Source organism: Apis cerana, linkage group LG1, assembly GCF_029169275.1.
Source record: "Apis cerana isolate GH-2021 linkage group LG1, AcerK_1.0, whole genome shotgun sequence".
NCBI classification, from domain to species: domain Eukaryota; kingdom Metazoa; phylum Arthropoda; class Insecta; order Hymenoptera; family Apidae; genus Apis; species Apis cerana.
In genome coordinates, this window is record NC_083852.1 from 25277143 (window position 1) to 25295479 (window position 18337).

Below are 18337 nucleotides of genomic sequence, written 5' to 3' on the forward strand. Positions count from 1 at the left end.
AAATGTTATTTATAGAAAAATATATCTTGAGATTCTTTTTCTATTTTTATTCAAAGTTCAATAATAATTTCAAAAATTTTAACAAATAATTTTTAATTAAAAAGAAAATTAAATAGACATTTTACCTTCTCCTTAAAATTAATGAATCGTACATGATTGATTCAAACATGATTTTTTAAAACAGACACACTCGTTTCTAAAATACAATTGTTTCACTATTAAAGTGTAACATATATTAATTTAATTGTACGTTCTTTATTTATTAAATGAACAATATTATACACTAAATTCTTAAAGATATATCCACGCATTTCTCGTATTGTACAACTTCAATTCTTTGTACATCGCAGTAAATTATAATAATAACTTGAGAATTTCTAATTAAAAAACATTTTACAAAACACAATTCGATATAAAAAATATCTCTACAGAATTTATAATAGAATTTGACATATTCGTTTTTACAACGATTACAATTGAAATATAATTGTTTATAAGGCGAAATAATTAGAAAAGTTAAGTGATATCGGTACGTTGTGACTGCTTGGGATGTTGCCTGGAGGAATCATGGTACGCGATACCAACTCTCAACATTTCACCGTGGCGAAACATATCGTGCGGAGAAGAGAGAGAAGGCAAAGATGGTAGCGATGGTAATAAGCAATTTAGCATACTGGCACTACCATCTGACGAGTAAATTCCATTATTGGCAGAGGCGATAGAAGTTGTACTCGAGCCCGATGCAGAGACTAGGGTAGAGTTCGCGCTTTGATCACCATTTCCCAATACACTTGATCCCATTAAACTTCCTGTTTACAAAGATATAACAGTATCAATTACAATTATATTATTTTAATAATTTTATACATTTATACAGTGTAATTAACAAAAGAGAACCAAGATATAAGAATTGAGATTAATTTTTTCCTTAATGATGACGAGAATTTTTTAGAGAAAAAAAATAATTCAAAGATTTCATTTTAATGATTATATTATTTATTTTGTAAATCATTTTTTATATATAATATGTTGCAAATATTTTATTTTGAAATTTTATAAGAAACAAAGTGATTCACTAATAGATTGATTAAAACTTAATGATTGTTTTATTAAATAAATATATGAAATTATATTAAAAATAACAAAGAAATAAAACAAGATGATTAACAACATTTTTAACATAAATACTTGTATTTTGTTTCTTATTCAATTACATTTATAATACAATAACTAAAAAATAACTTACAGTCTCTCAACGTATAATGATAAATTAAAATGTACAAAAATTACATTTTAGTTACTATCTTTACCTTATCATATATATATAAGTAAATTTAATCGTAAGAAGTCCTACAGTTACAGGAAACTTGATATCACAGGAAGATCGATATTATATTATTTTCCGTAATTTATTTTAACGTCGTTATTTATTTTATTTAATTTATCAGCAGATAATTTGCATTTTAATTATTATTACTTATAAAAATCATCAAATTTCGAAAATAATTATATCGATCGTTCCTTTTCTTTTCTACCTCAAGTTACTAAGCATTCACCTGCAAAGCTGACATTTGACGCGTTGGAATTGACTGTCGAAGCAATGGATAAAGACGTTAACGTCGACAAATCTGTGCTTTCCACAGCTCTTGAGTAATCCGTCCTTGTCATATGTGGTGGACAAATCGATGCGAGCGTCGATCGAACAAGATCGTTATTTCTATCAATTCTTCGATGCCTCATATGGACACCGGATTTATTATTGCTACCGAGTCCAAAATGTAGGAGCTCTAAATGCCTCCTTAAATTTCGCGATTGGCGTAAAATTGCTCCGCAAAGTGGACACGACGCCGGTTGATCGGACATACTTCGTGATTTGGATAATCCATCTCCTAAAATTAATTTCGTCAGATCTAAACACGTTCAAACACACTTTAAAAAGAAGTCACCGTAACGATAGGCAGTATACATAATCGAACTAGCTTACGTTTTGGGCTGTATATTCATTTCTCTCACCTTTTCTTACTATTCAAATCATTCTATTGCAACTTCTAACTAAATTAGATTAATAATACAATTATATAAATAATAGTAAAAGTTATAAATAAATAATTTGCAAAATACCTTAAAGAACTACGAATTAATAAAGATTCTTTTATTTAAAAATATAAAGTCCATGATAAAATAAACTTTTATTAATTTGTCAAATAATTTTATTACTTACTATTATAATTAAATATATTATATAATTCATAATTCGTCGATTTTTACATCTATCAATCGATCAGTATCAAAGTCAAATGCATGCTTTTTAAAAAAATAAAACTGCGAAAATAAATATATTATTTCGATAGAGATTAAAATTTCTGTCAATTAAGTTTTTTTCTTATTTTAATTTACGATTTTTATAATTATAAGAAAATATTTTAATTCCTTATATATATAAATAGATACAAATCAGCTTCTATTTTAACCATGATATTATTATTAGTGTTCTTTTTTACATAATCGACAGAAGTTCGAATTCTCTTGTAATTTTAAAATATTAATTCGATATTTTATTTAAAAAATAAAGAAAAAAAAAATGAGCAATAAAGATTTGTAATTCAATAAGTTTATATAAAACTGATCATATACAATTATTGCATAAGTGATTATTTGAAAGATATTGAAAATTTACAAGTATTTTGCAATTCTTATTAATCATCGCTTTTACTATGAATAATTTTTTATCGATTGCTATTCCTATTAATCCTAAACATACTGCTCTTATTTACTAACGTGGAAGATTTTAATATAATTGTAAATGTTTATTTTAAACATTCTGTCTCAAATTATTTTAATATCAATCAGAAACAAATCAAAAATGAAAAATTAATAAAATAAGAATACATAAACTATACAGAGAATGTAACAATCAATTCATTCTGACAAACTTTAAAAGAATAATGTCAGTCCATTTTTTTCCCTTAAACGATGCAAAGAAATTATAATTTGAACATAAATTCCTGTAAGTACATTAAAACAATAATTAAAAAAAAAAAATACGCAGACTCAAATTAAATGTATAACATATATTATAAAACAAATTAGCGATAGGAAACAAAGTTGTTTCTAAATCACAATAACAGAATCGGAAGATTCTGTTTACATCAAATTTTCGCTTTTATTTTATTTCTGTATATTCATCTAGCGATAGTTGGAGACGAAACATTGCTTTGAGGAGAAACAACATTTGGTCCCTGTGATGTTGGCGAAGGAAGTGGACTGGGCTTACAAATTATTTGCTCACAGGTACTACTTCCACTATCAGTTCCATACGTCATAGAATGCTCGTTATAACCAGATAATTCGACTTCAGGCTTTACTTCTATCATCATTGTATCAGCTGGGGAACTTTGGACCGGATTACTACTAAATCGATATTTGCAAGACGATAATAGATGTCTACGTAAATTTCTCGCTTGTCGTAACGTTGCACCACATAGTGGACAAACGCCTGGACAGTCGGATGCACCACGTATTTTAGACAAATTCATATTGCCTGTAAATCCACAAGACGCTGTTCCAGCAGTTGTACCCTGAGTAACTAGTGGGAGCGGTATTCCAGGAGGAAAGCCCATATTTAGAGGACCGGGAAATTGCGGTATATGTAATGGAGAATATGGCTGCATTGGCATTAAAGTGTGAAGATGCGATTCATTGTCCGATATTTGATCCTGATGCGTTCCTGCTTGAGAATTTTCTGTTGACACCGGCTGCGCTTCTTGAGCACGTGGCGAGTGACAACTCCGATGATTCGAATATTCCAACCGATCGTTCGCTGCTAACAGACACAAACACAATATTACCATACAGGGCTGAACTGATTTTTACATCTGAAATTTTTGAGTTGTTATATCTTATGATATGATTGATTAGACGCAGTTCAACCCGATTGATGGTTGTGCTTGTGTCCGTTCTAAATATAAAAGCTTGAAAAAAACTTTGTCTTCAAAATATATTAATAAATAATGAAAATAATATATCGGACACAGAACACAATTAGTATCGCATATCCATTCTTATTAAAATTTGTTTACTAAACTGATCATTAATCTTAGATAATAATATAATGATCAACTCAGTTTAATGCATAATGACAGAAAATTAAAAATTATGTTTAAAATATAATAAAATAATATTTACTATTATTTTATATAAACAATAAATGCAAAATGAGAATTTAAATATATATTTTCAAAAAATTTAACAAATACAATATATGTTATGTGTATATATATATGTGTGTACGTGTGTATGTGTGTGTATATATGTATGTATGTATATATGTATATATGTATGTATATATATGAAATATGCTGTTATATATAAAGCTGAATATTCCTTACCTGTGTCATCTCCATGTTCTGTATTATCTTCATCTTTGTGATCATAATTGGTTGATCGACTATTATCACTTCCATCTATAGCCCTATTTTCATTATCAGTAGTATTAATATTACGTGGCCATTTTCCAGAAGATGAAGATGATTTTCTTCTCTTTTTCCTGCGTTTTAATGGAAAATAGGGAGTAATTGATTCTTTTGATAAAGCTTCATTTGCTGTTGGTATTGCTGATACAGGTACCTCTTCTCCATTCTAAATAAATAGAAAAATTAATTATCTTTGAACAAATATATTATTGCTAATTGTAAATATTAATTCAATTAAAATATTAATAAATATACAAATGTAAAAATTGAAAATTATATATAAAAAAAATAAAAATACCTAAATGCAATATATTATATTAATTAATTATAGAACATACTTCAGTCAATATAGTAGGTGGTGTTAATCCATGAATACAAAGGCAATGAGCAGCTTGAAGTAGTGAAGGTAATTGAGAAGGTTCCACACTTACTTCACCACGATATACAAATTCCAATAATGATTCCAAATCATCTGCTCCTATGCCAGCTAACATAACTACTGGATGTTGACATGGTGTGCTCTATTAATAAAAATTGAATTGAAAATAAATTATAAAATTTAAAACTATGTTATACTTTATAAAATATTCAATATAATGAAAAAATATAAAGTTAAAACCTTTAATAAATCCAATAAAAAAGGACTAGCTGCACAAAGTACTATCTTATGAGCAGGAAAACTGCGTCCACCAGCAGCTAATGTAACATCAACTAAATCTCCATGACCTCTTAATAATTGTACTGCAGAAGCCAATGATGAACTAAATTCTCCCCAGGATAAACTATACAATTGACCACTGCTTCCCATTCTAAATAGCAAATTATATATTATTCAAGTAAAATTTATATATATTATAAAAGAACTTTATAATACAGTAATAGCAAATCAATGTCTCCATATTGTTATAATGAAATTAAATAACTCATAATGTTTTGTTATAAAAGGGAAGAAAAATCTAACATAAATGCATTTACTTGATATTACAATGTGTAGATCCAAAATTAATAAAGATTCGAAAAAATTGATCACTAACGGTAACGATATGTACTCGTCTACCTCATCCACATTCTCTTAATTAGTACCCCCACCCCAAAAAATATGATCTCGGCGTCGTCTGAAACTTAACCTAACAAAAATTTATACCACGAATAAAATAATCTAAATATCAAATAAAAATATATAATAACAATCTAACAATAAATAAAATTCTTTATATTTTGAAGAAACAAAAAATTAAAAAAAATTGTATATGATAAGAAATAACTCACATTGAGTTAAAATTTATCGCTGTATGTTGCTCGATATGTTACAAAAAATCACGTTAACTTCGTTGCTCGTATATTGTAGGAACAAAAATGAAATTGAAATTTCGTAATTTTATGAAATAATTGCAATTTTGAGTCAAATAGACATATGATTTCAAAAATGAAATTCAAACACTGTCAGAAATTATCATGCACGTCACATTTTACGAGATTGTGCTGCCATCATAATACTATTATAAAAAAAACATTTTATGCAACTTTTTGGCGGAAGTTATAAAAAATTAAATAAAATCAAATTTTATATTTAATAATATCAATTTATGATTTTTAAATACAAATATATAAATTAATATTTTTTATTTTTAGATACATTTATAATAGATTTACTCATTTTATAATAGATAAATAAACAATTGCTCCTTTCATAATAAATAATATTCAAATATATTAAAAGTTTACAAACAAATCGAACAAAATATAAAAAAATCATTTATAGGTCACTTTCAAAGATTTAATCCAATAATAAGTCAAAAATTTATTAACAAATTCTATTTTAATATAATATAAACTAATTAATCAAAAAACATATACAAAATAATAATATCAATTATGTTTAAAGAAAATAATTTTAAAATACAAATAAATTATGAGAAAAAAAGAAATTATTATATGCAAAAAACTGTAGAAATGGAAGTCATAAAAGCATTACAAAAAGAAGGTATTAAATTAATATGTATGTAACATTGTAATTATCAATAATTATATTATAATCTATAATTTATTTTATACAATTATAATATTTAAAAGCCATTCTTTTTATTTTTTAATAATTAATTTAATTTTACAAAATTTAAAATTAATTATTTTGTAAAATTAAATCAAATTAGAAAAAATAAATAATTTATTCTAAAATTTAATTTATTTGCAGAATATACGCTAAATACGGTAAATAGTTATGGAGAGAATTTATTACATATTAGTGCAGCAAATGATTGTCTTGATATTATAAAAGAAATTTTTCGAAAATACGAATGTCATCAAATTATTAATAGAAAAAATAAATTTGGTTGGACACCATTAATGTTAGCAATTCGTAATAGAAATATTAAAACTGTAAAATATCTTTTACAGCAAAATGCTAATATAAATGAATCAACTTATTTAGGTAAACTTGTTAATATATTGTAATAATGTTATTATTAATTCTGAAAAAAATTGAAGGTATCATTTCGAAAAATTTATTATCATAATTATAGTAAAATATTGTTAAATTCTTTATTTTTATTGATTTTTAGGTATGTCTATATTTGGATTAGCAGCTGCAATAAATAAAGATATGTTTGATATTGTATATGAAGCATGTCCATCAGCATTATTAAATACTCTAAATGATGATATAACACCCCTTTGTATTGCAGCTATGAAAAATGATAAAAATTTATTTTTTAAGTTAATAGAGTTAGGATTTGATGTTTCCAAAAGTAGTAAGATATTATATTTTTATAAATAATGATATATAAAAATTTAGATAATAAGATAAAAACATTAATATAAACAAATAATAATGTTTATTCATGTTTATTCATATTTATTTTTATTCACATTTATTATAAATTATTTAATAGATGAATATACTTATATTATGATGAAACAGTCAATAATACCTGAAATAAAAAATTTTGCAAAAAATCTTGATATAGAAGAATATTGGAATAATAATTCAGATAATATTTTTATAGAAGATGAAACAGATATTCCAGTATCTAACACTGATTATAATATTGGCAAAAATTTACAAAATCTTTTAAAACTTCCTCCATTAAATTTAACAAATCACTTAGAAACTGACCAATGTGCTTTAATTTCACCAACTTTGACTTGTACTTTCAATAAAATATTACCTACTTCTCCAAACATATATTTTACACAAAATAAATACAAAATTGATGAAAGCAATGTTAATACAATGCATAATACAGTAGATAATCAAATAATTTCAAACAAAAATGAAATAGTATCAATTCATTTAAAAAACAAAACTATAAACGAACTATCTTTGCAAAGGTATATTTATATTAACATAATTTTATATTACACAGTATATTGATATGATAATATTTATTTATTATATATATATATATACATATATATTATATATTACATGTAATTGTATTATCAAGATTACAGTCTATTCGGCCACCAGATTTAGATATTCAAAATGAAGAAGAAGATCTTAATACCACTCTTGGATATATACCTGAATTTAGCCCATTACGTTCACCAAATGTACCTTCAAGTATAAATGATGAAAATGTATTTGGAGAAGATACACCAACGCCACCACGTTACAAAACACCTCCAAGAGGAATGATTTTAAATTCAGAAGAAGCAAAAATGTTTGCTTTATTGAAACATTATGGATTAAATCAACATGTGTCTATATTTCTTCAGCAAGAAGTAAATATATCATAATAATATTATACTATAAATTATAATATAATATATTTGATTTAAATATTAATATAATTTTATGTGTATATGTATATATATATATGTATACATATATATATATATATATGTATACATATATATATACATGTAAAGTAATAAAATTAATAATAACTTTCTATTTTAATTTTTTATTTTTATATAATTTATTTTAGATTGATGTTGATTTGTTTATGACTTTAACTAATGAAGATTTAATTGAGATTGGTATAGAAAATGAAGCTGATAGAAAAATTATATTAAATGTTATAGCAGACTATAAAAAATCAATGGTATAAAAAAATATTTATTGTTATTAATTCTTTTTAATTTTATCTTGTTATTTATTATGTACTTTTTTTAATATGTAACATCTAAAAAAATATTAAATATTATAATTATTATTATTTTTAATATTCAATATAATACATAAATTATATAATATTATTATTTTTTTTAACAATATAACGTAAAAAAAATATTTTTTATATATTTATAATTTTTACTTATAAAAATATTATTATATTTAAATACGATATTGTTGCAATATTTGTGTGTTTTTTATATGAGATAATATTTTATTAATAAGTTCAGTTTTTTTTCCATGAGTATTATGTGAAATTGAATGTTTTTTTAACCAGTCACTTAAATCACTATTCTTCATCTGATCTAATTGATTTCTTTTTGCCATTTCTTCTACTGTAATATCTTGATCCTATATAATAAATTATGAAATAATTATATATATGTAATTTTTAATTTTATTAATTTTTTATTAATAATATATAATTTAAAATATAATTATACCTACTGTTTTTAATAAAAATATAATATTTTCTTTATTAGATTTAGGTTTTGATAGTTTTTCTTTTAATGTTAAATGTTTTTGTTTTTCTTCTTGTATTAACTAAATATTTAAATAAATAAGGTTATAAATAAAAAAATAAATAATAAAATATAATAATAATTTGTAAAGAAAATAAAAGAAAATACTTTTTCCATATCATTACAAGAGTTTGTCTTTTGAATTTTAAAATATCTTGAAATTGTATTCTCCTTTGATAGAATGAAATAATCATTTGAATTTCTTAAAATATTATTCTTAATATAATTATCTTTTACATTTTGTGTTCTGTTTAAACATTGGCTTTCTGAAGTTTAAAAATTATTTTATAATTACTATACAAATTTTAAAATATTTATAAAAATATTTCTATTATTTTAGTATATACCATTTTGATTTTCTTTTGCATTTTTGTTAATTAAATCAATTTTTATATTTTCATGAAATTGTATATTATTAAGTTGATGGATTTTAGTTAATTGTGTAGTTAAAGATGTTTCAACATTTGTATTTTTTGTTAATCTATCTGCATATTTATTAGAAAATTCAAATTGTGAGGTAATGTTTTCCTTTTCTTTAAGATATGTATCCAATTTTTTGTCTTTTAATAATACATTAGATGATAAATTTATATTTAAAGATTTCTATATAAAATAAAATATAATAATAATATAATAAATATATTTTTTATTGTTTATATTATTTAAAATACATAGTTTATAACTTACTGGAATAAATGGAGTATATTCCGATATTTGTAATTGTTTACCACAAACTGTAGGTAATTTCATAAGCATATCAGCTAAAAAATATGTAATTGTAGATTTTTTATCTTTATTTGGAATAATTTCTAATGGTCCACTTGCTATACATATATTAGGATATATGAAAATATTAGATTTAGGAATCAAAAATTTAATTTCATAAAATAAAATTTCATTTTTATTTTTAGATAAAGAATATCCATACTGAAATATTATACATATATATAATACATATAATACATATAAATATATTGATGATAAAAATAATTTTGATTCTAAACAATATATATTTATTATTTATACCATATTTTTCCAATGTCTACGTAATTGATCATAATCTTTAAAAACACATCTTGCTGGAAGTTCTTTAGATACAGATAATAATTTTCCTTTTTTTGTGCTATAAAAAATATTATAATTTTATTAATTATTATTAATTGATATTTATATAAAAATAAATCGAAAAAAATAACATTTAAGACGTATTTTCGAAAAAATTGAATTTGTTAAATTATTAAAAAAAGAATTTGATTATTTTCAATATAAATAATTTAATAAGACGTTATATAAAATAAGTAAATAATAAAATAATTAAGTAATTATTTTCAATATAAATAATTTAATATGATGTCATTTTAAATATTTACGAAAATAATTAAATAATTAAATAAACAGTAGAAAAATATTTTTTATTCATATTCATATTTTTATTTTTAAGATAATCAAAATTGAATAAAAACAATTAAATACTCGTATATACATTCAATAAATTTTTTAATTTTTTATTTTTTTGAGAACGAAATCTCAAACAAGAAAAAATATTATTCTTTTAAATTATTGTAAAATTATTTTTACATATATTTCTACATATATTTTCTATTATTCTATATTCTTTCTACCATATTTTGTATAAATAACTGTAAGTACATGTAAATGAAGACAATAATTATTACCTTGGTAATACATATACAAATGGAGGATTATAATGAGATAAATCAATATATCCTTTAGGATCTGCTAAAAATTGAGATATAACAGATGACGGAAAATAATCTTCAAGTTTTAAATATGGAATTTTAATTATTTCTGTATGAAGTTTTATAGATATATTCTTTTCTAAAAATTTGTTTAATATTTATATATAAGAATTATTATATAAATAAAAATATTATATAAATAAAAAATAAATTTGGCAGACCTTCAATAAGTATATCTAATTTCAGTGCTCTGGTTCCTTGTATAAAGTTATAAAAATCTTTTCCTTGAACTAAATATTCACCAACTTTATTCCACAAAGGAGCTATTTTAGTCTGTATCGTATATATAAGACAAATTTTATATAATTCTATTGTAACTGATCGTAATCCTTGATACTAGTAAAAATAAAAGTAAAAATAAAAATAATATATAAAATAAAAATAATAATAATTTATCATTCAAGAAATAAATCTTAAACAAACCACTAATTTAAAATTTTTTAAAATTTTTAGCAATTTTCCAGTTTCAAAAAATTTTTTATTCGCAATAACAAATATAAATTTTTCTGTGCCCATTACTGGTGAAGCAATAATATCAGAAATTAAATGAATAAGTAATCTAAAATTATAATATTATTTTAATAATATTATAATAATAATATAAAAATCGATTATACGTTAACTAACGCAAGATGAAATAAATAATATAATACTTATTCTTACCGACATTTTATTGTTTGCCAGTGAAAATTTGATTTTGCTGATGAATCACGAACCTCGATAAAATCAATTTCACAAATTGCACAACACAAATCATTTATTTGCGGAAATGAAGCATATAAAATCGATTGTTCTTTTCTTTCATACATGATATTGCAAACGTCCATTATTTAATTCTATAATTCGTTGTTTATAATTATTTTATATTCTTTTAAATATTTTATCGCGCGTAACTATAACTTTTTGAATTCAAATATATCGAGTATATTTTTGAATCTATTTTCAATATTAAAAATCTAAAAAGTACTAGTATACAATTTTATACAATTGAATAATATACTCTTATCGTATAAGATATCGAAGTTTGAAGTTTATTTTTTCCATTACGATAAAAATTCAACAATATTAAGTATATTTATTTATTTAAGACTAATTTTAAGAAATGCTTGCATGTATGATTTTTCATTTAGAGAATTATAAATCTATATTTTGGCAATCGGAATATATATCACAGATCACAGCCTACTTTACAAACACCAGTTTAACGTCATTTCATATCCCTTTCTCGGATTTATCAGTATCATTTTCGAACTTTTATCCCTATTTGGTCTTTCAAAGAATTTAACTTGGATTGCATTCCAAATATCTTTTTGTAAATTATTTCAGTCTACGTAAGTATAGTTGATATTTTTATAACTTCCCATATGTAAAGATATTAAATAGATTTATAAATAATCAATATTTTATGCTTTCAATATTGCGAGCCTCCATTTTGATGAATAACAACTAAACAGACTAATATTTTATGTGTTAAACAAACTAATTTTTATCACATAATGAATAATAGCATATTAAAATTTTTTTATCGTTTTTTTTTATAGGTTTCTACATAAAAATGCAGATCTTTGTTAAGACTTTAACAGGAAAAACCATCACCTTAGAAGTTGAAGCTTCAGACACAATAGAGAATGTAAAAGCTAAGATTCAAGATAAAGAGGGAATTCCACCAGATCAACAACGTTTGATTTTTGCTGGCAAACAACTTGAAGATGGTAGAACACTCTCAGATTATAATATCCAAAAGGAATCTACACTCCATTTAGTGTTGAGACTTAGAGGAGGTATGCAAATTTTTGTCAAAACTCTCACTGGCAAGACCATTACCTTAGAAGTTGAAGCTTCAGATACAATAGAGAATGTTAAAGCTAAGATTCAAGATAAAGAAGGAATTCCTCCTGATCAGCAACGATTGATCTTTGCTGGCAAACAACTTGAAGATGGTAGAACACTCTCAGATTATAATATTCAGAAAGAGTCTACTCTTCATCTAGTATTGAGACTTCGAGGAGGAATGCAAATTTTTGTCAAAACTCTTACTGGGAAAACTATCACACTTGAAGTTGAAGCTTCAGACACAATAGAAAATGTAAAGGCTAAGATTCAGGACAAAGAAGGAATTCCTCCTGACCAGCAACGTTTGATTTTTGCTGGTAAACAGCTAGAAGATGGAAGAACTCTCTCAGATTATAATATTCAAAAGGAATCTACACTCCATTTAGTATTGAGACTTAGAGGAGGTATGCAAATCTTTGTCAAAACTCTCACTGGCAAGACCATTACCTTAGAAGTTGAAGCTTCAGACACAATAGAAAATGTTAAAGCTAAGATTCAAGATAAAGAAGGAATTCCTCCAGATCAACAACGTTTAATCTTTGCTGGTAAACAACTAGAAGATGGAAGAACTCTTTCAGATTATAATATTCAGAAAGAATCTACACTTCACTTAGTGTTGAGACTTCGAGGGGGAATGTATAATCATATGCAACACATCATACAGAAACTTTGTCTATTTGAACCTGCTATCATGCAGTTTGAAGATATTAATAATTATCTAAACAATAATCAAAGTCTGTGTTATAGTTAATTTCATGAAAAGCTATATCTTGAAACTGACATGATAGTAAATTCTGTTGATGATATCTAGTAAAATCAATAGTACTAATAGATACAATCTACTACTTTTCTATGTATCATATTCATTAATACTTGCTATCAATATAAAAATATTTATTTATTCATATATAATGACAAGAATGGCAAGTTGTCTGTGTGCGTATAATGACATATTCTTGTGATGTACTTATTTATTAAACAAATATCAATGCATTCCTATAAAGATATTTGTTTTTTTTCTCTTTTAAATCCTAATTGTTTATTTAATAATTTACATTAAAACATTGTTTCGTATTATCATATTTTATTTTCTTTAACCTAAAATCTCTAAGACTAATATTTATATATTATCAATTTTTTTATCTTTCATTTGATACAAACAAATATATACATTTTTTATAAATATTGACTATAATCTATTATGATTAATCTTATTACGATATATTTGAAAATTAATTATTTAATTTTATTTTTATATTTTAATGTTATTTTATGTTGCTATATTATGTTGTAAATATCGTATCATAATCATAGAATAAAATAATCATTATTTTATTTTATTTAAATATTTATATCGATAAATTTTTTTAATTTTTTAATTCTTTTCTTTAACTGTTTCTTTAACTGTAACATAAAATTTTTAACAAATTTAAATATGCTTTTGAATATCTTGAAATTTTATTTTCTTATTAAAATTTAAAAATAGAAAATTTAAATTTATCATTCCTAATTAAGTAAATGTAAATTTATTAAATGTAAATTTTTTCTAAATTTGTTTTTCTATTATCGAAAAATGATATTGTTAAATATTCCCTATTTTGTAGTCAGTCTAGAGAATTTGAAACTTATTATTCTATAATTTATATAATTCTATAATTATATAAATTAATATAAAATAATTATATAAATTAATTTATCATTCTTAATTAAGTAAATGTAAATTTATTAAATGTAAATTTTTTCTAAATTTGTTTTTCTATTATCGAAAAATGATATTGTTAAATATTCCCTATTTTGTAGTCAGTCTAGGGAATTTGAAACTTACTATTCTATAATTTATATAATTCTATAATTATATAAATTAATTTCTATAATTTATCATTCTTAATTAAGTAAATGTAAATTTATTAAATGTAAATTTTTTCTAAATTTATTTTTCTATTATCGAAAAATGATATTATTAAATATTCCCTATTTTGTAGTCAGTCTAGGGAATTTGAAACTTACTATTTGGTAACAATTGATATTAAGTACTTATATATTACTAGATTTGTGTCATTTCACGTCCTTTCCTGTGACTTACTGGTTCTTATTTTGAACGCTTGTCTAAGCTTGATTTTTTGAACGACTTAATTCAACTTGTGTTGCGAATATCATCTTATAAATTATTTAAACGTGTGTAAGTATAATATAAATTTAATATATAAATATATATTTATCTTTTCTATAAATGTATATAAAAATATTAGATAAATTTTCAAATAATCAATATTTCACAGTTTCATTCCGCAGCCATCTTGTTAAACAATTACAGATAAAATTCATTAATATTTCTTTAAATTAGAATTATATACAATAATTATATAACAATTTTATTTGAGATTTTAATATTAAAATATCAATTTTTTTATGGTATATAAGTAATTAATTTAGTAATAAATTTAATGAATTTTTTACGTAAATTTTTAATTTCTTTAAAGATTCAATTAAGACGCTATTTATTATGAACATTATTTTCGTTTACTTAGTATTAAATTATTAATTACTTAACGCTCATTTATAATTTTCATAACATAATATCTTATTTTTATAAAAATAATACACGAAAAAATATACATAAATATATTAAATATTATTTTATTATTTAATATATTTAATATATTTTTAAATCTAAAGTTATTTAATAAGTAATATATAAATAATTATAAATAATAAATAAATGTAGATTTCATAATTATTCTTCTTTATAGTTTTCCAAATCTACAATCATGCAGATTTTTGTTAAAACCCTAACTGGAAAAACCATCACTCTTGAAGTTGAAGCTTCAGATACTATAGAGAATGTGAAGGCTAAAATCCAAGATAAAGAAGGAATTCCACCAGATCAACAACGATTAATTTTTGCTGGCAAACAACTTGAAGATGGAAGAACACTCTCAGATTACAATATTCAGAAAGAATCTACTCTTCATCTGGTATTACGACTTCGTGGGGGAATGCAAATCTTTGTCAAAACTCTCACTGGAAAAACCATCACTCTTGAAGTTGAAGCTTCAGATACTATAGAGAATGTAAAGGCTAAGATTCAAGATAAAGAAGGAATTCCTCCCGATCAGCAACGATTGATCTTTGCTGGAAAACAACTTGAAGATGGAAGAACACTGTCAGATTACAATATTCAAAAAGAATCTACTCTTCATCTGGTATTGAGACTTCGAGGTGGAATGCAAATCTTTGTCAAAACTCTTACTGGAAAGACTATTACACTTGAAGTTGAAGCTTCGGATACAATAGAAAATGTAAAGGCTAAGATTCAAGATAAAGAAGGAATTCCTCCCGATCAGCAACGATTGATCTTTGCTGGAAAACAGCTTGAAGATGGAAGAACACTCTCAGATTACAATATTCAAAAAGAATCTACTCTTCATCTGGTATTGAGACTTCGAGGTGGAATGCAAATCTTTGTCAAAACTCTCACTGGAAAAACCATCACTCTTGAAGTTGAAGCTTCAGATACTATAGAGAATGTAAAGGCTAAGATTCAAGATAAAGAAGGAATTCCACCAGATCAACAACGATTGATTTTTGCTGGCAAACAACTTGAAGATGGTAGAACACTCTCAGATTATAATATCCAAAAGGAATCTACACTCCATTTAGTGTTGAGACTTAGAGGAGGTATGCAAATTTTTGTCAAAACTCTCACTGGCAAGACCATTACCTTAGAAGTTGAAGCTTCAGATACAATAGAAAATGTAAAGGCTAAGATTCAGGACAAAGAAGGAATTCCTCCTGATCAGCAACGTTTGATTTTTGCTGGTAAACAGCTAGAAGATGGAAGAACTCTCTCAGATTATAATATTCAAAAGGAATCTACACTCCATTTAGTATTGAGACTTAGAGGAGGTATGCAAATTTTTGTCAAAACTCTCACTGGCAAGACCATTACCTTAGAAGTTGAAGCTTCAGATACAATAGAGAATGTTAAAGCTAAGATTCAAGATAAAGAAGGAATTCCTCCTGATCAGCAACGATTGATCTTTGCTGGCAAACAACTTGAAGATGGTAGAACACTCTCAGATTATAATATTCAGAAAGAGTCTACTCTTCATCTAGTATTGAGACTTCGAGGAGGAATGCAAATTTTTGTCAAAACTCTTACTGGGAAAACTATCACACTTGAAGTTGAAGCTTCAGACACAATAGAAAATGTAAAGGCTAAGATTCAGGACAAAGAAGGAATTCCTCCTGACCAGCAACGTTTGATTTTTGCTGGTAAACAGCTAGAAGATGGAAGAACTCTCTCAGATTATAATATTCAAAAGGAATCTACACTCCATTTAGTATTGAGACTTAGAGGAGGTATGCAAATCTTTGTCAAAACTCTTACTGGAAAGACTATTACACTTGAAGTTGAAGCTTCGGATACAATAGAAAATGTAAAGGCTAAGATTCAAGATAAAGAAGGAATTCCTCCTGATCAGCAACGATTGATTTTTGCTGGAAAACAACTTGAAGATGGAAGGACACTCTTAGATTACAATATTCAGAAAGAATCTACATTGCACTTGGTATTGAGACTTCGAGGAGGAGAGTGTACTTACTATATAGAAAAAAATATTTCAGCTTGGCTATTTGAAGTTGCTTATATGCAGTTGAAAGATTCTAATAGTCTTTTAAAAAAAAATGACCTATTTTAGAGTTCATAATGAACAGTGGGTCATAATAGACTGCCTTAGGGAGTAAAATCTAAAGGCATTGTCTAAAAAAATTGATAGTATTGATAGCTCCCCTATGTTACTTTTTTATGTATATTTCATATTCACTACTATTTTTATCAATATATAAGTGTTTATTTATGCATATGTAAAGTCAAGAATATCGAATTGTAGTGATGTAATTACATATGTGTAACTACAATTCTTGTAATACAATTAAGTTCATTAAACAATTATTGTACATTCCTGGCATTAAAGTATTTTTTTTTGTCCTATTTTTATTAGAAATTTATATAATAATATTATTTCTTATTATTGATTTTATTTTGTTTATTATTTTAAAATATTTATATTTTAAAATAATAAACAAAATATTTTAAAATATAAATATTTATACTTTATTGCATAGTTGTGTTCACATATTTAATTTATAATTAATTTGATATTAATATTTTAAAACGTTTGTATCTCTCATAAAAATTTTCAATATATTGCAATTATATGTGTACACAATTAAATATACATGGATTTTAATTTTTCGCGCGATTTCGAACGAATAAAGGACTATGTTACTGTAACCAATTAGAAAAGCGCTAAGTGATGTGACGCATGACATCATTCTTCTGTCAAAATTCATTGGAACAGAACATCACCAGTTGATGTGCTAGAATTTCAATTATTCAGTAAATAATTCTATTCCTATTATTAATTTATAAATTATTATTATATATTTATTTTATAATTTGTTGGTATTATATAATAAAATTATTTTTATTTTATTTTGTTTTATTTTATATGTTTTTTTATATTTGTATTTTTTTTTCTAACTTTTTGATCATTGACTAGTAATTTATATTATAAATATTTAAAAAGTTTGAATTTGATATTATTTTATTTCAATAAAATTTTAATTCTA

General features: G+C 23.8%; 4 protein-coding genes across 12 annotated transcripts; 2 read left to right on the forward strand and 2 right to left on the reverse strand.

Moving 5' to 3' along the window:
* Positions 1–235: 235 nt before the first annotated feature.
* Positions 236–2917, reverse strand: LOC133667801 (uncharacterized). Its single transcript, XM_062087105.1, has 2 exons — positions 1557–2917; positions 236–809 (listed from the first exon to the last, which is right to left on the reverse strand). The coding sequence occupies exons 1-2, from the start codon at positions 1861–1863 to the stop codon at positions 517–519; spliced, it is 600 nt and encodes a 199-aa protein (XP_061943089.1). The 5' UTR covers positions 1864–2917; the 3' UTR covers positions 236–516.
* A 139-nt stretch (positions 2918–3056) lies between these two features.
* On the reverse strand, positions 3057–11888 carry LOC108002063 (transcription factor GAGA). 5 transcript variants are annotated; one of them, XM_062087100.1, is made up of 10 exons: positions 11534–11888; positions 11294–11429; positions 11032–11206; positions 10787–10949; positions 10137–10233; positions 9798–10037; positions 9458–9713; positions 9219–9376; positions 9037–9132; positions 8611–8940 (listed from the first exon to the last, which is right to left on the reverse strand). In XM_062087100.1, exons 1-10 carry the CDS (start codon positions 11695–11697, stop codon positions 8752–8754), a joined length of 1674 nt encoding a protein of 557 aa, XP_061943084.1. In that variant the 5' UTR covers positions 11698–11888; the 3' UTR covers positions 8611–8751. The 5 variants fall into 5 exon arrangements, with proteins under 5 accessions (XP_016918951.1, XP_061943086.1, XP_061943085.1 ...); XM_017063462.3 differs by lacking the exons at positions 8611–8940; positions 9037–9132; positions 9219–9376; ... (5 more) ...; positions 11294–11429; positions 11534–11888 and adding exons at positions 3057–3823; positions 4389–4638; positions 4811–4993; ... (1 more) ...; positions 5448–5599; positions 5742–5946; XM_062087102.1 differs by lacking the exons at positions 8611–8940; positions 9037–9132; positions 9219–9376; ... (4 more) ...; positions 11032–11206; positions 11294–11429 and adding exons at positions 3057–3820; positions 4389–4638; positions 4811–4993; positions 5092–5281 and having other exon boundaries at positions 11534–11755.
* LOC114578084 (uncharacterized) lies at positions 6303–11040 on the forward strand. 2 transcript variants are annotated; one of them, XM_028668934.2, is made up of 6 exons: positions 6303–6456; positions 6667–6903; positions 7034–7222; positions 7364–7802; positions 7919–8195; positions 8402–11040. In XM_028668934.2, exons 1-6 carry the CDS (start codon positions 6348–6350, stop codon positions 8522–8524), a joined length of 1374 nt encoding a protein of 457 aa, XP_028524735.1. In that variant the 5' UTR covers positions 6303–6347; the 3' UTR covers positions 8525–11040. The 2 variants fall into 2 exon arrangements, with proteins under 2 accessions (XP_028524735.1, XP_061943088.1); XM_062087104.1 differs by having other exon boundaries at positions 6324–6471.
* Positions 11889–12026: 138 nt separating the features above from the next.
* On the forward strand, positions 12027–17673 carry LOC108002065 (polyubiquitin-A). Of its 4 annotated transcripts, none has more exons than XM_062087099.1 (3): positions 12027–12201; positions 12412–13336; positions 15471–17673. In XM_062087099.1, exons 2-3 carry the CDS (start codon positions 12426–12428, stop codon positions 17401–17403), a joined length of 2844 nt encoding a protein of 947 aa, XP_061943083.1. In that variant the 5' UTR covers positions 12027–12201; positions 12412–12425; the 3' UTR covers positions 17404–17673. The 4 variants fall into 4 exon arrangements, with proteins under 4 accessions (XP_061943083.1, XP_061943080.1, XP_061943079.1 ...); XM_062087095.1 differs by lacking the exons at positions 12027–12201; positions 12412–13336 and adding exons at positions 14749–14882; positions 14983–15115 and having other exon boundaries at positions 15454–17673; XM_062087096.1 differs by lacking the exons at positions 12027–12201; positions 12412–13336 and adding an exon at positions 14729–14882 and having other exon boundaries at positions 15454–17673.
* The last annotated feature ends 664 nt before the right edge of the window (positions 17674–18337 follow it).